This window comes from Trachinotus anak, unplaced genomic scaffold, assembly GCF_046630095.1.
Source record: "Trachinotus anak isolate AG129_WGS33_773 ecotype Australia unplaced genomic scaffold, CSIRO_AGI_Tana_v1 ptg000004l, whole genome shotgun sequence".
NCBI lineage: Eukaryota > Metazoa > Chordata > Actinopteri > Carangiformes > Carangidae > Trachinotus > Trachinotus anak.
Genome location: NW_027273855.1, coordinates 26321701 through 26347500, shown reverse-complemented (window position 1 = coordinate 26347500; position 25800 = coordinate 26321701). Strand labels below are relative to the sequence as shown.

Sequence of the window (25800 nt, the reverse complement as noted above, 5' to 3'; positions counted from 1 at the left end):
TAAAAAGCTGGGAGACATGTTTATCAGAGGATTTAGTGTCTGATCTTTGGTTATGTAAAGTGATACACAGACTTTCACTTGAAATTGAATAATGTTAGCATGCATGTTGGTATTGTTACTCATATTCCTGTGCACTGTAGAATCCAGTTTCAAAGTCCCTCCTGGCATTCACTGAAACAAGAGTGGTTCTCATTTAACTGTACAACAGAGATGACAAATTGTGAGTCATTGTTTGACATCACTGAACAGTCCATAAAAATACAAAAAACCACCACTGAACCAGTGCGGTAAAATCCCTCAGACAACATCCCTCAGATCTTGAGCCGACGCTGAAACTTGTTGCTCTGGATTAAACTAAATCCCTAAAAATATGTGATTTTGAGATGAACCCTTGTGATGGAAGATGAATGTGTATCCTGCCATCTGAAGAAATGTGAATTTTTGTTTTAACACGAACTCTGGTGAACTTCCGCTTGTATTCATCATTAGAAATGTAACATAAAAGATTAACTTTAACTCATTGACCTTCGTCTCTGATCCCCACTCCTCCTACTCCTCCCCCTCTCCTTCGTTTCATTCACCAGCTAAGAAAGGAGGAGAAACTCAAACAATCTGCTGCAGCTGACCTGGTTAAAGCCAATATTTACTGTCACATTAACAAGGGCAAACCTCTCTCCACCTCCCACTCTGTTTCTTTTTTGCCCTGTGTCTTAACATTTTATCGTTTGTGTGTCTGCCTTTCTTCCTCTATTATTGGGAAAAGCTGATAAGTGACTATGGGAAAAGATAACTGATGGACTACAGATAATATTCTGGGCAAACTACTTTCCAGACTTTAAAAAGCAACTTTTTAAAAAGAATGAAAGAGAGACACTCCAGAGGAGTTGGTGCTCTTTAGATTTTTCTTTGAGGTACAAAGATTTACCCCAAAAAAATCTCGCTTAGCTCAAGATGTCGATAAAATGTCTTTGTTTTGACCTTTGTTCCACACTAAACTTACTGTATTTGACTATGTGACCACTGCAGACAGATCCCTTCAAAACTGCTCGCTGTTGAAAATATCAGTTTTTCATTCTATTGAATTGAAAACGTAGTGGTTTCACGTCAATGCCAGTTGTAGAAGTTGAAAACAATGAGCTCACTTTTTGACCTTATGAATAAAAAATAATCTTTGACTCAAGGTCCACTTACTGGCTTTTTTCTCATGGATCCATCTCATGATAAATCCATCCATATTAATACTAACAGGGCCTCAGAATTAATATTACATGAAGTCCATTAAAATCTCCACTGTCTACAGCCATGCCAGCAGCACTGTGGCACAGCGGTGCTTGGAACTAAATGCTAACGTCAGTATGCTAACATGCTCTCAATGACGATGCTAACAGGCTGATGTTAGCAGGTATAATATTGAAACTTGTCACCAACTTTTTTCTAGCTTGTTGGCAGGCTACCATTAGCTAATTAGCACTAAAAACAAAGTACAGCTGATGCTAATGCTAATGTCATTAGCTTTGCAACTAAAGTATTGTAAAAACTTTCTACCTGATGATGGTGCTACGTAAAAAGTTAAGTGATCATCATTGTTACTACAGTTCATCCTCTGGGAAACATGAATGTAGGCGTGAAGTGCGATCCAATCCATCCAATAGCTTTTCAGACCTTTAACTCTAAACTTCAAATGTGAACCTTATGATGTGCAACATGTCAAGAGGTCAAAGTCAGTTGGATTCATCCTCTGGGGACCATGAACTTTTATGCAAAATATCATGAGAAGCCACGCAACACATGCAGAGATATTTCAGCCTGGACCAAAGAGGCGCGCTCCCTTGAAGCAACAAAGAACAGGAAAACGGAGGGGAGGATGGATAATACTTGCACTTGATTATACTTAATGTACAGTTAAAGTTTGGATCAGAATGTCAAAGACAGAGAAAGATGCAAAAATACCTGCTTGTTTATTCTGTTTTAACATCAGACCCTAAAAGGCATGAAAAAACAACACATATTTAAACAAACCTGGTTTTAAGGGTCTGTTTCTCATCGAGTTATTAAGTTGACGGCTAAATGTGAAAGTGTAAAAATAAGTCATTGGAGGTTTTACAGTAAACACAGTATCAGAGTAAAATCCGGCCCGTCTGACTCCACTTCTTCTATCACACTAAAATGAGCTCATTGTGTGATAGCGGGCAGACATTAGCATCAGTCTATTCTTAGTCTGGCTTGGCAGAGAAGGACGAAAACCGCTCAAAGTCACTGGCGTCCTTCAGGGAGGACGAGCCTGGCACAAAGTGTTTTCCTGTCTGGGTTTTGTCTGGAGAGAGCAGCACACACTCGTCACACTGCAGCTGGACCAACAGCACAACCACAACCTGACAGATGTGCGATTCGATGCCAATACCTCAACGTGGAATCACAAAAAATCTGATAGCGATGGTTAGCAAAGGGAAGCAGTGGGAAAATGCCAGCGTAGCTCCGTCAACATTCACTTCCATGCCCACAGCTGTCGTATTTACACACTATGTTTTAATGTTTTGGCTATTTAAGACATTTAGAAACAAACCAAAAAAAGAAGACATTTTGGTTTAATTTCTTACCAACGACAGCTGGTCCCAATGACTGACAGTCCCGCCCTCTTTACTTCAGTTTCCAGCTTCACTCACTTTGCTAACTTTGAACAAAGCCCAGTAGTTTAATCTTGGATTTACTGTTCATTGCTTGCTAGTTAACAAGATACAACAAGTAGCTTAAGCAATTTTTGAGATGCCGGCACACATATTTATACCCTTTTGATAGAGTCTAGCTGTTTTCTGCTGTGCTCATTCCTCTCATCTTAGACAACTAATCTCAACTAGGCTCAAAAGAGAGAGATATGAAACTGATATGAATCAATCCACCCAACTCCTGGTAAGACAACAAATAGCTTCCAACATGTCAGAATATTCCTTTGATATCTATCTCAAATTCAACATACCAGTCGTGTTGCAGAGCGTTGCACCATTGTTTTGATGATGCACAAAATGGATGCACCCTACAGATAAAAAGTCCTTCACAGTGTAGAGTTCACAAATGCTATTTCTCATCTCACCAAGACACTGAATTCCCTTCTTATTGATGCCGAATTACTGCATGAACACGCTCAGGTAACCTTTTTCATGAGGTTCCCCAGGAGCTGAATGCTGACAGCATGTACCACGTATCTGCAAGGTCCTCGGTTTGATACTAGCTGGGAACCTTTGTTACATGTCATACCCTCCTCGCTCCCCTTATTTACTGTCTCTTTAACATCAGCAATCCAATAAAATAAACTAAAAATGACTAAAATGTTTCCCTGAAGTACATAAATAACCATTTGGCTCATTGTAAAAAAAGCTAAATACTTTTTCCAAGAGTTCGTCAATAGTTCCTCATCAATCCTGAATTTCTAACTGCCTGACACTGAACTCCACAAAACAAGTTCTGATACTCTTACAATTGCTAATAGCAGCGATGCTTGTGCCTGGTTAGTTTAATTTTCATGTGATAGTTGGTGTTACTTTTTTTAAAAAATGTGTGTATCTGGTTTTGCAATTTCCACTTTGATTCAACCAGACTACAAGTGGGTTGAAAGTGTGTTTGTGTGAAGGACGTTTGGTCTTATATGGTTATGCCATCTGAGAATGTGTCAACAGCTCACAAAGACCTTGAAACAGATAAACATCCTACAAGTACCAAGAGAGGAAACTTCCTTCAGGAGGATATCTATGTCTCAGTGAGGGAGTGTTTCAATTCCAGAGCAAGGAAACTGGATTCAAGGAGAATAAATAAACAGAAACACTGACGTCCATGCTGTGTTTGCATGCTCCTCAAGAGACTGATTAACCAATCTAATCTCTCTTTTTAATTAATCTCCCATTGAATCCTATTTCCTCTGCCTCCCTGTGAAGACACTTCACCAGCCATTCACAACCAACTGTTTCCTCTGTGTTCTCCGCGGTCTCTCTGAATGGGCCGAACACTCTCACTGACACAATGGTGTGATAAAGGCCCCATTGAGGAGCAGACTGAATGCTAAGTCATTGGGAGGGCTCAGGACCACTGCTGCATCAAAAGGAGGTTGCGAGGGCGAGCAAACACCAAAAGACAATGGGACTGAGCTGAATGGACGTTCGGGGTCGCTCCGCCTGGAGGAGAGAGCTGACATGTCTGAACCAGATCACAGAGGACTTCTCTCCAAGGTCCAGTTTACAGCAGGAGTTAAAAAATATCTGCTCCTGAATCACAAGTTGACACATAAATGTGCCTGAATGTACTGAAGAAGCAGCAAGATCCAGTAAGTGAAGCCACATTTAGAGACATCAGGGACTCGTTTGACTGGGACTACAACATCTCACAACTATTTTCATTATTGATTATACTCTGGATAATTTGGTTCATCAGTTAATCATTTAGTCTACAAAGCGTCTAATGCACATAATAGTCTTTACTGCTTATTTTGTCTGACTAAATCCCCAAAACCCAAATATATCAATGTTACAATGATATAAAGTATAAAATTACTTCCATTATTGATTATAGATGAATCATTAATCTATAAGAGGTCATTTTATTGATGTTGTGTAAATACATCTGTGTTAAGAGAAGTTTCTGTTTTATAATGAAGGGAAAGTTAATTCCCATTTTTTTTCTTTTTGAATGTACTTTTTCTTTCAGGCTGTCAGTTTGTCTCTTCTCCCTCCAGTAGCAGGACAGGAGGAAACTCCAGCTGTCTGCCTCAGTGATAACACAGCTGAGGGAGGAGAGAGGGAGGAAGACAAGACATGAGGAGATGGATGGTTAGCAAAACAGAGAGGATGAAAGGATGGTTGGGTGGAAAAGTGACAGACAAAAAGAAAAGATGACTGGGTGCAGGGCTGAGAGGAGGAGAGAGAAAATGAGGAAGACGTGGAGACAAGATTTAAGGAGAGAAAAGGTGAAAAAGGTTAAGAGATAAGTTCTGTGTTGACAAGGTGAACAGGCCAAACAACAGGCAAGAGAGACGGAGTACAGACAGTGTGTGTGTGTGTGTGTGTGTGTGTGTGTGTGTGTGTGTGTGTGTGCACGCACTAGGGGCGGTCAGAGAGTTCAAAGCAGCAGGAAGTTAATAACTGAAGAGCCTGACAATGACCTTTGACCTGTGACAGGTCAGCAGGTTGGAACAGACATCATGCATGACAAAGGAGCAACACACACACACGCACACACGCACACACACACACGCACACACAAATAAGAGTGGGAGGTTCCATCCTATAATCATTTCCTCTGCTTTGATAATGACACACACACACACACACACACACACACAGAACATTTGACATTTCAATCAGAGATAGAGTATGAATGCCCTCCTTTCTGTCCCTGTCTTTCCCAGCTGGAGTCCTTCTCCTCTGCTCTCATCCTTCCCTCTCCCCTTCCTGTCCTCCTCCTCCTCTTCGTCTTTCTTCTACCGTTTCTCTTTCACTCACTCACTCCTTCCACCCTTTTTTGTAACTTTCTCCAATAATTCCTACAGCCTCACCTCCTCATCCTCTTCTCTCTTCTTTGAAAAGAGAATCTTCATCCATCTCTCTTCATCCATCATCAATTTTTCTCCCTCCATTTTTCAGGAGGATGGAGAGCCATGGTGGATAACAATACCATGAAAAAATGTTACAGCAGCTCATTAAATAAAAAATATGATAGAAGAGGAAGTTTTACTGAAATATGCTTCAGCAGTTTGTACCATGGTTTTTGTCAGCTACTTACTGAGATTTTTTATATATAGAGTTTTTTCCTGCAATATTTGTATCTTAAGCTTCTAGGCACCAACTTTAGGCTCCCAAAGGCTGCAGCATTTAAGTTATAGATTATGCTAACACATTGAGAGGTTACTATGTTTGTATTTTATGCAATTTTAGTCCTAAAGTCAACTAAAATGGCACTAAAGAGCATTAAATTATACTGCAATTGGAGACCACATTTACAACCTTCATTGAATTTTACCAGAGAACCGAGCTGCAGATGATGGACTTTAACCGCTGAGTGTGATCACACAGTCGTGCAGTCCTATTGCTTACTCTCTGATTTGTAATCATTTAATGGATGTTATCAGGTTTGAAGGAAAGTTGGCGCTTATTGTCAAATTCAAAGCCAAGTCATAACAACCGCGTCATGCAAAAGTGGAAGTATGAAGCACTGGACTTAAAATAATGGATGAAAGAGACAAAGGTTGAACAGAAAAAAGCTTCAAAGTATAAATAAAACCTATAACAGATGAATGCTGTTTTGTATATTTCATCAAATTAAAATGGACTTTGCTCCAAATGTTGAGATACTGTATAGTCTAATAGGTTGTGTTAATTTGGAAAAATGGAAATTATATTGATTTCACTTGGCTGTGTCTGAGGCAAAGCATCAACACAATCTGTCAAAAATACCAAACTGAGGCTAAAAGTCAGGGTCTGTTAACCTGCCAACATCAACACACCCTGATATCAGCTACAACAAAACAGAGAAACAGCTAAAAAAAAAAGCCCCAGAAATATCAGCCGACTATTTTGAACAACCAGTCCTCATTCCTTTCCTCCCTGCCTCCACCCATCCATCATCCCTCCTTTTATTCTGCTTTAGATATGACAGCAACATCTCTTTTTCCTCTTTCTCTCCTTTCACCCAAAGCTGAATCATTCCTATTAAGGTCAGATTTGTCTCTCTCTGCACCTCTTACTCTCCCCCTCTCCGCTCATTTTCCTGCCCAGTACACATAATGAATGACTGAAAAATGTGCGCTGTGTGTCAGCGTTTGTGCGTTTGTGTGAGGACAAAGTGTCAGAGGCAACATTTAACCCTGAACGAGAGGGACAGAGGGGAAAACAGGAAGATGAAGGCTGATGGTGACTGAAATGAGAGACACTGAAGAGGATGGAGAAGTGGAGAGAGAGGAATGAATGAGGGCATCTGTTGACCCCCGAAATGACAGCCAAGGAGCTAAAGAGACCTAAATAAAGACATAGAAAGAGGCCAGTATTAAAAGATGTGACTACGACGTGTGGTTGACTGAGTCACTGTGGGAAATGTCACAACAGAAAGAGAAAGACACAGAAATACATCACTTTCCCAAAGATTTAATGATGATAATAACATATAAATTCTCTGACAATGGGCTGACAATGTAGCGCATTCACACTGAAAACGCAACAGAAAAGCTACTCATAGCTAAAAACCAAAAGAACGATAAGTAATGGAGCAACGGCTCTAACGAAGGGCCAGAAAAACTTCAAGTTATACAGAGCAATGTACTTTTTATTTCCACACTGGTTTAAATGGCTCCTGGTTGATAGTAGTGCTGATCCCACTGTGAATCAACACCTAAACCTGTGGTTCTGTGCAACTTTCAGCCACTTTCAGTTCACAGCTTTGGTTCTCCAGACCATCACAGTGCTGTTCTGTATAAAAACATGTGACCAAGAGATAATACAAGCTAACTCTTATGCTACCTGCCCAGCACCAGACTGCAGAAAGCCAAAATAAGCAACTGGAGAACAAATTCAAACATCTAGCGAGTAGACACAAAGCTTCAGGATATGTGAGCAGCTAACTGTTTGCTAACACATTAGCCATAACAACATGATAAGCTTATTTCAGATTGCTTATCTGTTTGTTTTAGAGACTTGGTCAAAATGTGTAACCAGCAGTAGTGTGGTAGAGCCATAGCTTAGCATTTCATAACATACATGGCTGCAGCTAACAATTATACAGTTATTGGTTTGATTAATCAGGAAATCGTGTGGCCTGCGGGGGATCAGAAAACAATAGAAAATACCCATTACAATTTCCCAAATCTAAAGATAATGTCTTTAAAAGGGTCAAAAAGTTAAAGATAATCAATCAGCTTTCAAATGAGACAAAGAAAAACAACAAATTCTAACAAACATAATCAATTGACTGACTTATCATTGTAGCTCTGGCTCCTTTCATTATTTCTTGCTAGTACAAAATGGTAAAATATCTTCTTGACTAGTTGCCAAAACAGCTCAAACATCACTATGTGGTATGAACTTTATTTTATGTGATATAGAGCTGGGAGACACAGATAATAAGCCATACTAACATCTTAGCTGAATCCATACCAACACTGCCTCAAAATAAGAAGACAAATGTGATAAAAGCTGCCTTTGTTTTGGCCTGAAGATTCATAAACGCACTGATGAGAAATTAGATTGAGAAAAATTAACTGTAACATGGTTTACTTTTGGAGCTAGTAGCTAACTTGTAGCTAACAGTGTGTTTTAGCTGCTCAGACAGAGACTGACAACGAATTTAGGAAGGAGAGTGACACAGAAGAACTGGAGACAGAGGTTTGATGTTTAATCATCATATCTCTTTTAATCCTCTTTTTTCAGTTTCTTCCCATCATTACTGTCACTCACTCTACAGAAGAGTCTTTGTGGCTGGAGAGAGACGAACAGAGAGCAGAGTGGAAGGGAGAGATGAGGAGGGTGATTACGATGCAAGGGAGTGAGGGGAAAACACAGCGCGAGACATTACAGTGAATAAGAGATGATGTCTTAAAAAGTCTAAAACATGAGAGCTGGCTGCTTGACTGGATGTTGTACAGTCGGCCACACACACACACACACACACACACACAGGCTCTGACAGTGTGGTTCTCATGCTCGTCATTTGTAAATAGCAGAATTGGCAGAGAAGACACTGATTGTAATCAGGACACCACACACACACACACACACACACACACACACACACACACACACACACACACACACACACACACACACACACACACACTAATACGCACACACAGAAGTGATCTCAGGCGGCTCCTGCTCACTTACAGGCAGGCTGAGAGGATGCAACATAATCCTGTCATGTTGTATCCATGAATCCGTCTTTTAGTTCCACAGCAAATGCTGGCGATCACTTGGTAAATGGTAAATCTCTAAAAACCCAGAGGCCTTTGTGTTTGTGGGTCATTCTTTGCAGGCAGCTTAAACTTAACTGCATCCCATCACAGCTTCTTGTTAGAGTACCATTTTCAGGTGTGCCTCTTATTATTTGTTGCCACCCACAGATGATATTTTGATTTGATTGTTCACTTATTTAACTGCTATGTGTCTCCCATGACACCTGGCTGTCCACTCTCTTTGAATTGATTTCTGTCACTTGTCCGAGGGAATCCCAGAAGTTACCGTTTCCCTTGTCTTTTTAAGGCCACAGCAAACCAAACTGATCTCACAGAACTGGCCCTGCTGTATTTAAAGACTTTCCAAAGCCTGAAATCTTTCTTTGTGTTGCACTTTAATGCACCAAAGAGTCTGCAGCTGATGGCCGACTGAGCAACTTGCATGCATGTTCTGCACCGACGTGAGAGGAAATAACTGCTCATTGATCTGTGTATGTGCTCAATTACAGGCCAAAGTATCTAACGATCGGACTGTGTGTTAGGGTTTTTAGAAAGCTTGGTCACGGTCAGGAACTGTTGCTACATGTGAATATATCAAGTTCTAATATAATATCAACCTTCACTTGACATCAAACTAAGCTCATTTTTTGCTTTGAGCATGTTTTGGTGTGAGTTCAGCTCAACCCTCAAACAAACAGTGACACATACCTCCCAAATATAAACCTCAGGGTAACCTCCACCCTGCAGCTCAGAGCCGGCTGGCACTTTAAAAGCTAACTCTGACTCCAACCACATCAATGGCAGGAAGCATTCAATCGGGAGCAGTTGGCACCGCATTCGCTCTTACGCACAGTGAACAATGGAGCTACCTCAACACGGCGTGTGAGTGTGGGTGTCTGTGTATGCGTCTCTTTGTTAGTGTTTAACCTGGAGGGAAATATGTCAACACACACAGGAAATTAAAGGCAAATGACAGTGAGAGAGGTTTTAATTTCTCCAGTTAGAGACGCCCATCCAGCACTGAGTGAATCTTTAGGACATGAAAAAGCATGTGTTGTGGGTTATGGCCATTTTGAAGGTGATTTAAAGGGTCAATTCAAATTGGAAAAAGACAAATATATTTTCTCACTTAACTCTGGTGCCGTGAAGATAGTTTTGAAGAGTGAAGATTTCTTCTTTTATATCAATACAATAGACAGGAAAGGGATTTTGCTCATGCTCACAGCATTGAAAATGTGCATTTAAAGGTCCCATTTTTTACACTTCCTGTGTTTTATTTTAAGCATTGATATCCATAATAAGATATATTTGTTTGTTCTGTAATGTAGTTTTACATCTCCTCTCTCAGAAGAAAAACTCCGCGCCTCTCTGATTGGCTGACAGTTTTTTGCGTGATCCAATAGAAATACAGCATATTTCAGGTAAACACTCAGAGAAACCAAATCCTGCAAGGTTGGATGGTGGGTCCAGGTGGGCGTGGCTTGGGGCGCGGCTGAGAGTGGTGACTTCTTTGTTGTGACATCACAAAGTTCCAGAAGTCCTGACGGCTGGTTTTAAGGCTCAGTTTCTGAATACAGGCTGTGTGCATTTCTCTGTGGACTGAGGCTTTGATCCTTTCACAGTATTAATATAGAACCTAGACCTGCTTTAGAATCACAAACACATGGACATCTACCTTTAGACTGGGTGGAGCTTTATGAAATCTAACAGCTAAGTTTCTTTCCTGTAACAATATCTCAGTTATTCTGGATAATCCACAGACATCTACAGCTTTCTCTTTATTAGAAAGTGGTTCAAATAAAACTACTGCTTGACATGTAGAGTTGCAATGATCAGTCCATTAATTTATTAATTGAGAGCAAATTAATCAGTAACTTCAGTTGCTTTTCATGCAAAAATGCTGAACATTCTCTACTCAATGTGACGAACTGCTGTGTTTTTGTCATGTATGTAACTTCCTGCTCCTCGATTTGGGTGAACTGACCCTTTACTTCATATCAGCGCTGAGACACAGACACTTGAAATCTCTGACGCTGCAGAGTCGAACACATCTTTGACAGATCTGATGACAAGGAGACAAATTTTGTGACTCAAGAAGGAACGATAACAGAAAGAAGAACACTGACACACACACAGACACACACACACACAACTAAAGCCTATATTGTGCTCTAATAATAGCCTGCTGAAACATCTCCTCCTCCTCCTCATCTTTCCATGCCCTCATCCTCCTTCCTCTTCTACCTCAGTTTTCTTCCACTTAACACCTCCTTCCTGCCTTCCTCTTTTCAATGTTCTAGCCCTGCTTCCGTTCCTCCTCCTCCTCCTCCTCCTCCTCCTTCTCTCCTCCAGTCTTCCAGGGATTTTTTGTTTCATCTTGCCTTCAGACTGTATTTATTGCTCCTTCATGTCATCTGTTATTGGTCTCTGTGTTTTTGTCCATCTCTATCTCTCCCCTTTCCTTTACCTGTGATATCAATCCTTCCACTATCACACACCTGAGGAATGACACTTGCATGCCAACACACATCTATGTAGAAAAACACACCAACCTTGCATCACTCTTAGCTTATATACAAAACAAGGGTGAATTGTGTTGAACTGGGTATGACCTCCTCCTGGTTGATTCATGCTCTCCCTACAGTCTCCCTACAGTTCATCAGGTAGCTGTCACACCTCTCTCTTTCTCTCTTTCCCTTCAACCTCTCCACCTTTCCCAGTGAGCAGATAAAGCAGTGATAAAAGCAACGATAAAAACAAAAAGCTCAACAGCAACGTGTCTTTCCAGAAACAGTGGGTCTTAGGCAAGAATATTTTCATATCTTTATCCTAAACCTTGTTTTAAAAAGGCTTGATCAGTGTCACAGTTTGACAGTTAGCATAATGGATTCCCCTAAAATTATCATATTAAATCAAATTCTGAGGGCAAGTGACATTCATGGAAATGTTACCCTGGCAGGGCGGGGCTTGGGGCATGGCTGAGAGTGGTGACTTCTTTGTTGTGACATCACAAAGTCCCAGAAGTCCTGACAGCTGGTTTTAAGGCTCAGTTTCTGAATACAGGCTGTGTGCATTTCTCTGTGGACTGAGGCTTTGATACTTTCACAGTATTAATATAGAACCTAGACCTGCTTTATGATCACAAACACATGGACATCTACCTTTAGACTGTAGGGAGCTTTAAGAAATCTAACAGCTAAGTTTCTTTCCTGAAACAATATCTCAGGTATTCTAATCCACAGACATCTATAGCTTTCTGTGATACTATTTCTTGGTGGTTCAAATAAAACTACTGCTTGACATGTAGAGCTGCAATGATTACCTTTAACAAATTTAGCAGCATCACTAGTACAATTGGTATCAGGGTACCTGAAATGCTTTGATAAAGAAATGAAAAAATGCCATGGTAAAGCACAGAATATTATGTAGTATCTGATGTTACAGGTAAAACAGAGCCACATAAACACATGAAGAGAGCTGCGACTAAAAAAAAAAAAATTTTTTTAAATAGAAGAAAAAACCCAAAATGTTGTCAAATCTCTGAGAAAGTGTAAAAGACACATTCATGTTGGGTTCTCAAATGTCATTTCAAGCAGAAAAGGCCATCCAGTTCCATAGATTTTTGCAGACGAACTGCTGCATTAAAATGTAATCAAATATGGAAAGATACCGATATAGACGAAAAAAATGGTGGAGGAGGAACATGAAACAAAGGTTAGACATTAGAAAGCAGAAGGATGAGGAGCAGGGGTGATGAGGAAGATGATGATGGTGAAGAGTAAGGAGGAGATGGCAGAAGAAAGAAGACAGGAGGGTGGAGGAGATAGAAATGGTCTATACTGGGCTGGTGTTATCTGTAGAAGATAATGGCTGGTTCAGATGTAGAAGGTTGTGGGAGGGGTGAACTGATGCTCAGCTCTTTATTTAAAGACTCAAACAGACAGTGGAAAGAAGAAAGAGAGAAGAAGATGGACTAGGAGGACAAGAGAGTGAAGAAATCACCAGCGAGGAAGAAATAAGATGTTTTAAGTTGGTGCAACATTCCTTGGAAATGGTGAATGAGCCATACTGTGGACTGATGCCAGTAAAATGTGTTTGATAAAGTGCGTGCAGTCTGTGCTTGGTACACACCTGCTGCTGTAAAGCTGTGATACAGTCGTACTGATAGTGACTGTACAGTTTATTTAGTGCCAGCAGAACTCAGGGCAACTCCGCCCTTCTAAAACCAGAAGGCTGCTGCACTAGATATTCTTATGTTGTACCGTAAGATTTCTGTTAATTGGAGGAACCATGAAAAACCAGCCCCACATGAGACACTGAGAAAGGACAGGGGTGTCTATATATCTCTGGCCAGAATACTACATCTAGACTTAAAAGATTTAACATTTTTAGAGATGAGCTCATTTACTTTCTTTTCTACAGTTAGATGAGAAGAGTTCGCTAAACACAATGCTAACTTAGCTTAGCATAAAGACTGGAAACAGTGAGTCTGCCTCCGTCTGAAGGTGACAAACGCACCTAAAGCTCCCTCACTAACACATTATCTCTCTTTGGTTAATAATAACAAAGTGACAGTTTGTTACAGGTTACTCTTTCAGGCTTTGTGCTAAGCTAATTTCGCTAAGTGCTGGCAGCAGCTCCACATTTAGCGTGCAGACATCAGAGTGGTATCAGTCGTCTTATCAAGAAGGCAGTGGATGTATCAGATGTGCATTTCCTAAAATGGTGAACTTTAAAAGTTTATATGCTATATGAATTAAAAGATGAAAGAGTACAGAGAGAGAGAGAGAGAGAGAGAGAGAGAGAGAGAGAGAGAGAGAGAGAGAGAGAGAGAGAGAGAGAGAGGAGTCAGGGGTAATTTAACAAGACTTCCCCTCTGCGGGTTGAGACAGGTTAACTTACATTCCAATCTCTCCCTCCTCTTTCGCTTTCTTTCAGGCTGTGGTAGGGGGTTAAGTGTGTGTGTGTGTGTGTGTGTGTGTGTGTTGGGGTCTTCAACACACTGTCACTAACATAAAAACGCACACATATACTCACACACACTTGTAATCCCTGTCTTTAGCCCACCTACATTCTTTCAAGACAAAACTGCAACCTGGTAACGAGAGACCCTCCACACCTCCCAAAGATACTGAGGGTTCAAATATTTTGTGTTTTCACTTACAGAGGTACTCCGATGATTTACCAATTCATTACTGTGAAGCTGAGGGATTCACAAGATACGTTAATGCTGGAAGGACACTCAGAGAGCGCAGACCTCCACCAAGGCCATTGGTAAACATACACCAGACCTCATTGGAAAAAAAATCAAATTCACAGTGAATGATCCAGATCTACAATAAAAATTTAATTGGTTCCTCCCTAGCCCCCGCCTAATCCCCCAACCAAGTTTGGTGCAAATCGGTTCAGTACTTCCTGACAAATAAACACATGAGGGAAACATGACTTCTTTGTCGGAGGTAGAAAGAATGGTCAAAAGGGCAGCAGCAGAGGCCAAGATATGCTGACTGTTTGTCTGTAGTATGGGTCAAGATCCAAAAACACCTGAATCTACAGTTTCCATACTGTAACAAAAAACGTCTTTCATTAGACCCCCCAGTGACTAAATGTCAAAAATGAAAAAAATCATACATTAAGACAAGCAAACTGGACTTTAAGTGTAACGGTAGAGCTGAATAATTAATTAGCCAATCAACAGGAAAGGAATGGGAAACTATTTTGATAATCAATTAATTGTTTCAGTCATTTTTCAAGCAAAAATAGTCAAACACTTTTAATGAAACAAAACAAGACATTTGATGATGCCATGTTCAGATCTGTGAAGTTGTGATGAACATTTCTGACGGGTTTTTCACATTTCATAAATGAAATAATCAAATTTTTAAAATCACTGGTAAAATTTAGGAAATCAAATATGACATCTACATTCGTTGTTGCATTAGCTAAATCTGTTGTATCCAGAATTTATTTGATTTAAAAGTTACAAACCTGACTTCTCAGTAAGGCTGAATATATTTTATTATCACGCAACAGCAGAAAAAAAAGATTTCTAAGTCCTAATCCCACAAAACTCTGCAGGTAGTCGGTGTTTTCATGGAGCCAGCATCTATTCAGTGCCTCTGTGATGATGAGAACAAACTCTGCTGGGCTCTCATAGTTTTCATGTTGTGCTTTAAAAGACGTTTTATTCGTTCTTATGCGTTCTCACAAGGTAAACAGGCTTATAAAAGCTTTTACAAGCTGCACACAGCGACTGTCACAGCTCCCTGCTCCTCTATTAAGACCTTCAACTGAGAGGCAGAGAGGAGGAGGGGAGAAAGTAAAGAGTGAGGAGAAAAGGGAAAGATGGAAACTGAATGCCACGACAGAAAACACACTTGTCGGGAACACACAAGTGTGCACACACACACACACAGCGAACTTCTCTCCACTGATGAACGAGGGAGGCACTCGAGCAGGAGAGCCCGGCACAAAAGAGCCACATTCAGAGACATGAAAAGGTTGTTCAAGAGCGACATTCAGAAACACAAAAAGGTTAACTCCTCGAGCACAGGGAGACAGAGGGAAGCGTTTCTGTGCTGCGTATCTGCCTGAATGTTTCCCTGTGGAAAAATGTATATTACAACACCAGCTACAGCAAACAGAGCATCAACAGTGGCGCTCAGACCGAAGCATCAACGCTTTGATTCTTCATTGTGAGGCTGATTTATCACGGAGGTCAGCTGGTGAAGCAGTTAATGGGCTGAATTATCTCACATTCATTATCAAAAGCAGAGAAGCTGGTAGCGAGCAGAATGAGAGTTTACCAGCAGCCAGCAGATGTTTGAGAGGGCGACTTTCATACCAGTGGCTGCAGCTGGAATCCAATCAGATGCAACTGCAGTTTAAAAAAAGCAGCTGAGATTAATGGAGATGTTGGAATCTACCAGGGATTATAGCTGACAGATGAAGGTTTCCAGTCGTGAACTACAAATACAGGTGCAGGAATGTAGTCAATTATCTGACTTAATGTGATCTGAACATCTTTGCACGAACCCTGGTCATGCAATTATAACTTTTCCAAAATCCTACAGTACACAAAACATCCAGCATAACAGCAATTCAACACCAAGATAAACCTGAGAAGTCATGAGATGAAACACATTGTGACTTTCCTTTACTTAACTTTTTCATGCCTCTAAAAAGTATTCAGCTGCATGACTGTGTGAAAGACTAACCACTGGTACGAGACTTTACACATATGCAACCTGCGACAATGGGTTGTGAACAGACAGGGTCTCATTATGAAGAGTAACAAGCCAAAACCGTTGAGGACCACTGCATTACAGAGACCTACTTTTGCAGCTTACATTTTCTTGCAGTGCAACCACCACTGAAGGTTGTCAGCAAAAGATTAAAGAATTCAAAATGAACATAAATGCCAGACGTTCAGAAACTATCCTCCAGAACACAACTCAACCTGAACAGCAGATTGTGCTCCATCAAAAAACAACCATAACTGCACAGACAGGCACTTTGTGTGTGTGTGTGTGTGTGTGTGTGTGTGTGTGTGTGTGTGTGTGTGTGTGTGTGTGTGTGTGTGTGTGTGTGTGTGTGTGTGTGTGTGTGTCAGTATGTGTGTATCCAAAGAGGCCTACCTGTCCGAGGTCCAGGGTGACGTTCACCTCGTTGTACTCGGTGCTGCGGGACAGAGGCGGGCTCTGCCACCATCGCTCTGTCCCGTCGATGGCGTTGGTGATGGGATGGGCGCGATCACTGTCCCCCTGGCTGCAGATGTCACAGTACTGGCCCTGAGAGGACAAGACACAGAGATGCACCTTTAATCCTTAGTTGAGTGTATGAGGTTGTAATTTTGGGATCCTTGGGGACCACATGTGGTCTTCTCAAACTAATTACATTACCATGTTTCCTTGACTCACCAAAATAAAACTCTAATAAATCCTATATCCCTGCATTTTGTTTTGTTGTCTTTAAATTGTGCTTTGATGATGAGCCCTTCCACGAGACTCTGCAGGGTGTGACTGCAGTCAGTCCACACACCAGGTGGTCCCACTGAGTGGCATCAACAGGAGAGGAGGAGCCAATCAGTGCAACACCTGCTGTCGTCTTCGACCGGACAGAAAACTTCCTCTCTCACTTTATCTAAATCTCTGAGGCGCTTAATCACATTTTACACTTACAGATCCACCGTGGTGAATGGATTCACACATTAGCTCTTGTGGAATCTGAGCCTTCAGGCTTTGGGTTAAAGCCCAGACAGAGACTGGACCGTAACTTAAAGACTAAACTGCTGCTCAGTCTTTCAGAGTCACCGTAAAAACCTATGAAAGGAGGAGATTTATTTCACAACTGTCTGTCCCTGAAGCTACTTGGGTCAAGTTTCTTGCTTTTCCACAGAAGGACGTGAAGTGACTCCACACGGGTTAAAGTAACAGTGAGGCTCTGGCTTGTATTATGTTTCTGCTCGTAGGTTTTAGTTGTCCCATAAATTCAATCCCTGTGCCCCAGTCTGCCTGTTCGGTGCTAAATTCACACAGCTTACAATCTGCTATGACAGCACAGTGCACTGTGCGAAGAAAGGGCTACAGATACTCGCTCTAGTTAGAACTAACACTGTCCGCAGTAGTGAAAAACAACCCACTTTTCAGGCTCTAGATCTATCGGGCAGTGCATGGTACTGTGGTATCCACAAATTCAAAATAAAATAATTATATTTTCATTTGTCACATATTCATTATCATTTTATCCAAATGCCAATAAAACAAGTTTGAAGTGTGATATACCTACAAAAAAACAAGGTTGGACAATGGGGGCCATGTTACTAAAACCAAGGCGTATATATTAAATAAATAAAATAAAATCAATATGAAAAACAACCTGATCATCAGGTATTTGTTTTCAGAAAGTTACAAAAATTGAAATGCAGATGTTTCAAATCTCTGCCTGGTGATTCTTTCATACTGTAGTTAAATGAATGGAGGTAAATGGTCCGTGTCCATGTCCCACTTGAACCGTCCTGTGCACCTCTTTGGTTTCTAAAGCTTCTTCATTCTTAGCTAATCCCAGTTTGGTTGTCTGAGCGTTTAACCCAACCCACCGCCGGCTGTGGAAGCGTTAGCATAAACTAAACAAGCACGGACCTGAACAAAAGGCTGGGTTAAGAGATGTTATCACTGCAGGTCACTGAGGTCAGAGGTCACCCGCTCACTATCTGACTCCACCCGACTAGCCCCTGTCTTCCCAGAGATCATCTGTCCATCAAACTTGTTCAGACTCAAATTAGTTATCTGTGCACATTGAATCACAGATCAATCACAAAGTTACTGAGGAGCAAATTAGCTTCATGCAGCAAATTCAGGGATGTTATTAAGTGAGTGAACAAACTAATTAATCTCAGATCACCAATTAGTAATGTGAGGCTACTAAGCGACGAGGTTACGAAGAGGGGTTTTCAAATGTGTTTTAGAGATTTTTTGCAGTCCTCGCTCTCTGTGAGTTTGTAATTAGGTTTGTCAATCAGTATGAACTGCTCTTGTGTTGTCTTGTCAAAGCTTTTCTCCTCGAACACATTGAAGAGAGCAGGACACCACCTCCAGTCAACAGCTGAGAGCAGAAAAATGAAGGTAAATAGTGGAAATGAGGTTGTGAATGCACAAAAAAAGCTGATTTCCCAGCCTGACAGTGACATCTCTACAGGACGCAGTGTAGTGAGACATCAGGGAGGCTGCTTCTGTATTTCTGCCTGGCTGTCAAACTCGCTTTCACACTATTTCTTTTTCTTTTCCTCAGTTTTTCCTTTCGCGACACCCGTTCACGCCTCTATTGTCCCTTCCTTCTGAGAGCAAGGACGTCAACAGAAAGGACACCTGAATGAACATGTAGATCTCGTCTCTCTCTGCGTTACGCACATTTTCATTCAACTGTTTTCCATCTCTCTTCTCATCTGTCTTTCCCTCCACGTCTCTGAGCGCGGAGCCCATGTCTCCAGGCAGAGCCGAAGTGTTGCTCAGCCAACACCTGACACTTCATAGTTGATCTTTTCTCCCTCTTAACACAACATAATGCCTCCCTCACTGTACTTCCTCCACCTCTCTCTCTCTTGCTGCCTCATCTGTTTGTCTTTTACTTGTACGTCTCTCACATCATTTCCCCTGCTTCCATCATGCATGGTGTCAGTACCTCATGATATTTAACCAGGATTAAAGCTGCATGCACCAGCTCATTTTTTGAGGTGTGTGACACAAGCAGGAGGTGGTCACACCAGTGTTAGCTGAACCTCTTCAACACCTCCGTCCTGGAGGGAAGAAATGGTTAATTTAATGATATAATCCTGGATAATTAAACCGACTTAATATTCAACAGATATTGCTGACCACATGTGCAGCTTTAAGCTCCTCTTATCAGTCCCAGAAGCTACACTGCAAACTTCAGTGTTACAAACAGCAAGAGCAGTTGTGCTTTTAATGTTTTCTTTGTAGTTTATCTGTGACAGATTACAAGATTTCTGGGTAATGAAGTCCTAACAATTCAAACACCTACTTCCTGCTGCCGCCACCGTGTAAAAACAGTAGACTAAAACAACACTATGAGTCTGCAGTTTAGTCCCAGGTCAAGAAAAAAAAAAAGATTCTTAACCCTTTCTAGTCATTTTCACACACACACACACACACACACACACACACACACACACACACACACACACACACACACACATTCCGATCTCTTCCTCCTGCTGCTTTTAATTAATAAAAACACTCTCACGTCTTGCTGTCAAATCAAAACAGGATTAACCTCGACAACAGAAAAGTGTGTGTCTTTTCTGGCTTTGTGTGCATGTGTGTTTTGCTCTGGTGGCGCAGCAGCCCAACAAGTGGGCCGAGCCACAAAAGCTCAGCAAAAGTGGGCTAAAGCTCTTTACCCCGAACGCATAATGAACCATTCCCTGAGCTAATGACCAGATTTCCTTGGGTTCATTTTGGAGATTTCCTGAGCTAATTATGCAGCAACGTCGCCACTTGAACCAAAGTGGCAGATCAGAGAGAGACTAAATGAAAACACTGATGAGGGAATATTCAGCCTAATCCTCAGTGTGGAGAAGATGGAGTGGTGGGGGGTCACATCTGCATTTCACAGAGTTCCACAGCAGAGGGACAGTTTACCTGCGTAACTGCAGTTCATTAGCAAAATACACAACTCCTGCTTTCTCTCATTTAAGGAGGAATGAGTGTTTTTCTGTTCTGAGGTTCAGTAATTTAACTTTAAAGCCTGAAAGCATCTTTAAAAACCTCCATCTCTCAAGCCCCCAGCCCCCCCTCAGGGAATATGTTGTTACGTTTTGTTGGGTCACTTCAGACTGCCTGCTGCTCACTCTCTCCCTCTATCTCTCTCTCACCAACTTTACATCCCTTTCTTTTTGTCTGATCTCTGTCAGTTTCAGCAGCATGTCACTTCAGAGGTAACACAAATCATCATCATCATCATCTCCAGGGGAAGCATCGCTCGGGTCTTGATGGTCTCGCGATAACAGAGAATGGATAAACCCAGTCTGATTGGAGGACACGGGCCAGTCGCCGCGAGGAATGTGAGGAACAGGTGGGAGTGAGAGAGAGAGCGAGCGAGAGAGGGCAATAAGCCTGCACCCCGAGGGGTTGATTTAATGGTTAACCCACTAAACTGCAATAATCTTTTGTATGTTAACTAGTGCTACATCGAAGCTTAATTGTCAAACGCACAATTAACCTGCTGTGTTTTTTTGTTTTTTTTTACAAGCTCACAAACTCATCATCACATTAAAAACCCATCAATAAAACACATGCGATGACCGATGTGGAAACCAGTGGTTGGATTTCGGCGGAGTCTCCTTATATAAGTGGCCTGTGTTAAGTGTTGCCAAGTCCTACAAAGGAAGCAGTGCATGAAATAATGACTTGGCAGAGCGGTAGGAGATTCGTGCACACTGCTGACCCCCTCTGTTCAACCCTGCACTCTGAATGCAGTCAAGTGTGCAGGCTGGCATCTGCACAGGGTTCAGCATAAGAGAGGTGGAGTTCAAACTTACAACAAACTGCAGTAGAACAGTTGAAAACAGAGCTAAATAGTCAAATTTACAGGGCTACTATAAAATGTGAAGCTCAAACTGATACAACAGGCGATAAAAATGTCATTATAAGCCCCAAATCTGACACAATAACATCTTTAGAGTATTACAGAAGATCACTGCAGGCTCATTATAGGTCCATAAAAATGGAAAGAATCAGTCCCTTTGAGCCTGTGCACCACAGACAGGCTTATAGAAGCCTGTTAATATTGAAACAACGCACCACAAACACACCACTGTGATACTAGGAATTTCATTACAATTACACAGGTATAAATATTTGCAAGTTCAATTACATGCAACTCAGTGGAAGCTTCTAATGTAATATTATACAAACCCTACAGCAGAGTTCAACCACTCTACAGGAGGGAAACATTAACTGAGCTTGATTAAGTCTCATCACACTCACTGCTGAGCTGCAGGTCTCTAGAGGACCCTGAGGAGAGGGGACTGACGGAGGGTTAGGGGATAATGGAGGATAAAAGTCAATATATCATAAAGAATGTGTTAAAATAAAGTAAAATGAAATCTCTATGAGGACTGATAACATTTCCGACTCTCTATCGAGCGGAGTCAGTAGCAGAAGACTCGCAGTGTCCCCCCGCTCACCTGGATGGTCTGGCTGGGGTCTCCGGACACCGGGCCTCCGACCAGCTTGCAGTACAGGTCCTGCAGGGTCCTGCCGGTGTCGTCCTCCCCGCAGGTCGCCGTGGCGGTGATCTTGGTGCCCTCGGCCAGGTTGAAGTAGGGCGGGTGCAGGCTGTACCCGTTCACCCCGTTGGTGGGCAGCTCCTGGGCCGACGCGAGGCGGACGCAGGTCAGCAGCAGCGGCCACAGCAGCAGCGGCCGCGCCGGGGAGAGCGGCGCCGGTCCGCTCGCCATCATTTCCCACCTGCCCCCCCTCGATCCGGTCCGACTGGGAAAGTCTGAGGAGTAAACGAGCGTGGCTGTGAGGAGAGACGGCCGGTTTCCCTCTGCGGGAAAAAGAGGAGGACGGGGAGAAGCGTGTGTCCTGCAGCGGGCGCGTCGAGGCTTTTCCTCTCTCTCTCCCTGTCTCTCCCTGTGTCGCTCCACCAGGCACCTTCCCCGCACCCTCCCTCCCCCGCGCGTTGGCCCGACCGTGGTTGGAGGAGGGGACAGCTTCTTTGAATGCTCAGTGTTTGAATGGTTAAGTTACATCACCAACTCTCTGTGAGCAATCACCACGGTTCATTAACCGGCTCAATTAAAGGGATCTTTAAGGGGAGGGGGTCCATATTTTTATAAGCTGATCTTATTGGGAATTTCCTCCCCTTCTTTCCTCACTCAATTCCTCCATCCTTGCTTCCTTCCAACTTTGTTTCCCCTTTGTGGTCTCCTGCTTTTCTCTCATTCAACTTTTCCAGCCTCCTTTCTCCTCAAGTCTGCTTACTTTCTTTCCTTCCCTGCATGTCCTCCTCCCTTCCCTTCTTGCTTCCTTCCTTACTTTTTTCTCCCTCCTTTTTTCCTCCCTATCTTAGAAGTTAAATGTACGATGTGATTTTTCCTACAGACCATCCACAAAGAAACCAAACAACAAATGGGAAATCAAACTCCACACACACACACACACACAGAAACAGGCATCCAGACAGCCCGTCAAGCACACAAACAAATAAAAACAGTCAGACAGGTGCTGAAGACAAACACACACACACAGACACACACAGGGCCACACAGTCAGAAAATGCTCAAGCTCTGTAAACACACTGGGAAAAGATGAACACCACCAGTGTCTGCAGTTGTAATGTGCAGCTCACGATGATCCGGACACTGTTTTCATTCGAGTCACGTACTGAACACAGAGGTGATGAAGTAAATTCAGTCTCTGACGACATGTCGTTGCACAAAAGTAGCATCAGTCATTTTGACACATTCCCACAAACTGACACATTTTAGATTTAATTTAGAAAACTTAATTAGCTTTTTCATGAGCTTTCACCCACATCTCACAGTCTGCATCAGTGCACCTAGTTTGCTTGGCTGTGGTTGGTTCATATGTCCTCATGTGACCGAAGTATAGCCCTGTGGTCATGTGATAACAGGTGGTCGTACCTTATATATCACATGACCCAAGCTTCACACTGACGGTCACCTAATGACGACTTAGCAAAGTGCATTTGCTGATGAAGACTGTGAGATGTGGTTGAAAGCTCCCAAAGCCAGTAAGGTAGATGTGAGCACCACAGCTGCACGTTCAAAGTTTGTGGAGGACATTTGGGCCTTTTGTGTGTGTGACTGTGAGACTGTGTGTGTTTGTCTGCTTAAACTCCAGGACACAGTCTGCCTGTCATTCTTCTTCTGTGCTTATAATCGGTCCCTCTGTAATTGGTCTCTGTCCCTGGGAGCTGTCAGACCGTCCCATACACACTTTTGTCCTCCTGCTGCTGCTGTTGTTGTCCGTCAGTGTGGGGCTCAGTGTAAGTGTGTGAGAGACAGAGAGAGAGAGAGAGAGAGAGACACTGTGTCCGCTCAGTATTCGATCTCGACACACACTCTCGTAAACTCTAAATGGTTCCTGTCACTGAAGAAAAGGCTCCGTCTTTTCACTGAGAAACAGACACAAGAATAATCTTCACACACACAAGTCTCCAGCCTGAATCCACAGGAAGCTGCTGCCCGTCCCTCTGAAGTTTCCTCTCTCTTCCAGACTCACACACTCACAGTGTTTGCTGAACAAGAGTTAAGTCCTCGGTTGACTCATCACTGAGCTCGTGCTGACGGACGTTTTTCAAACCAGCTCTGATGATGCACACCTTGTTTCATGTGGTGAACTGGTCAAACTCTGAGGAGGCGCAGCTCACGTGCGTCCGTGTTTTCCCTCCATGGCAGCTCCAACGCACCAAGGTGAGTCACAATTAGTCAGTGGTTAGTCAGTATTGTTCCCTTTTTAATTTCCCAACATCTGAACTGAAACAAACACAGTTTTTACACCAAAATGCAAAAAGTTCAGGTGAATTTTCCAGGGGTTGCTAGATTGTGTTGTGCACAAAATTTACAAAACTTTATCACAACAAACTTTTAGAATATCTTGAATATTGCAGATTGTTGATGTCTGAAAGGAACCAAACTGGAATCTTATGATAAAGTGGAGATTATAATTGAAATATCTCATCAACTAATGGATGGATTGCTGTGAAATTTGATGAAGATGGCCTCGGTGTCCAGAGGATAAATCCCACTGACTTTGGTGATCCTCTGACTTTTTTCTCTAGCGCCATCTGCAGGTCAAAGTTCACTTTGTTCCTGAGAACACCTCCTGGATGGATTGGTTCTCAGCTGTTTTTTCCTAAAGACCTCTCTAACTTTTCCTCCAGCGCCGCCACAAGTGTCACATTTGTGTTTCTGAGTGAGATGTCTTTGTTAATGATGGAATTAGGATTATTTCTATTCTCCCTTAATAATCAAGCTGAGGCACAGTTTCTGGAGAGTGGATATGTGTGTAATATTAAACAATGAGGAACTGTAGGTTTTGTTTTATGGAAATAAAATCTCGCTGCATGCACAAACTGTATTTGTATTTGAGCTACACCTCTAAGAATCACCTGAGCAGCTGTGTGTGTGTGTGTGTGTGTGTGTGTGTGTGTGTGTGTGTGTATGTGTGTGTGTGTGTGTGTGTTTTCTCACGGACTCTAAAGCACCGCCATCTAATTAAGCTACAGGAACCACTTTAGAAGATGAAAGAGTTTCTCTGCCACACACACACACACACACACACACACACACACACACACACACACACACACACACAGATGGCAGCTGCTCAGGTGAGTCAAAGTAATGTTTTCAGGCTTCTAAGTTTCAAAAGGGTTTTTACAACAGAAACAAATCCCCTCACTGATTGTGAGGATGATGATGTTGGACCTGCAGGGAACAGAGAAGAAGACAGACAGGGAAGATACAGAGACCTGAGTCACGCAGGTGAAACTGGCGGCAGGTTTGTGTGTTGTCTACACTGTCCAGAGTCCAGAAAGCTCACACATCCACTTCCTCCATCATCTGTCAAACACGTGCTGAACTCTGACCTGTGGACTGCTGTCTGCTTCAGACACACACACACACACACACACACACACACACACACACGTACACACACACACACACACACACAGGCAGGGGTCAGTGACCTCCTGTCGTTTAGTGGAGTCTTGAGGCAGTGTGTTAATGCAGCAGAGCTCCATTCACTGACACACTAGAACATTCCTCAGGCTGTTTGTGGGCTCACACTGAAGACACTGCTGTGGTTCGTGTGTTCAGGTCCAATGATCATTTATATTATCGATTAAACTATGGATTCTAATAATCAACTAATCGCTTAATCTGCAAAACGTTAAAATGTCCTGGGAGAGCTCAAGGTGACGTCCTCAAACGTCCAAAGTTACTCAAAGGTTCAGTTTACAACGATCACCAAACTGTCGCTGATTCATTTCCTGTCAATCGACAACTAGTCCTTCCACTCCCACTCTGGTTTATAGGTCCCGGACCACCACCACCTACACACAGGTTTCTCCAGGCAGGAAAACGTAACTACGGCAGCAGAGAAGGACCAAACAGGGAAACACACAGTGAGAGATGCATATTTTGCAGTTGGATGTTGAACCAGTGGAAAGTAAAAGCAGCTGCGTCACAGCGTCGCCTCACCTCACTAATCCTCTCTTTCTCTCTCACTTTCTCCCTGAACTCTATAACTAATCTACTTCCTGGTTACCGAGGAGACCAAAGGCAAAGTGAGGGATTGGCCACTTGTCGTCGTGGCAACTGC

The 25800-nt window shown here is 42.4% G+C and overlaps 1 protein-coding gene across 2 annotated transcripts in view; it reads right to left on the bottom strand.

The window, feature by feature from the left end:
- Positions 1 to 22061, bottom strand: part of lama5 (laminin, alpha 5) — an 87834-nt gene extending 65773 nt beyond the window's left edge. For both annotated transcript variants that reach the window (XM_071477498.1, XM_071477499.1), the window contains exons 1-2: positions 21630 to 22061; positions 16561 to 16713 (exon numbers count right to left, since the gene is read on the bottom strand). In XM_071477498.1, the coding sequence (XP_071333599.1) occupies positions 16561 to 16713; positions 21630 to 21905 (429 nt within the window). In that variant the 5' untranslated portion in view covers positions 21906 to 22061. The remainder of the gene's footprint in view (positions 1 to 16560; positions 16714 to 21629) is intronic.
- Positions 22062 to 25800: the final 3739 nt, after the last annotated feature.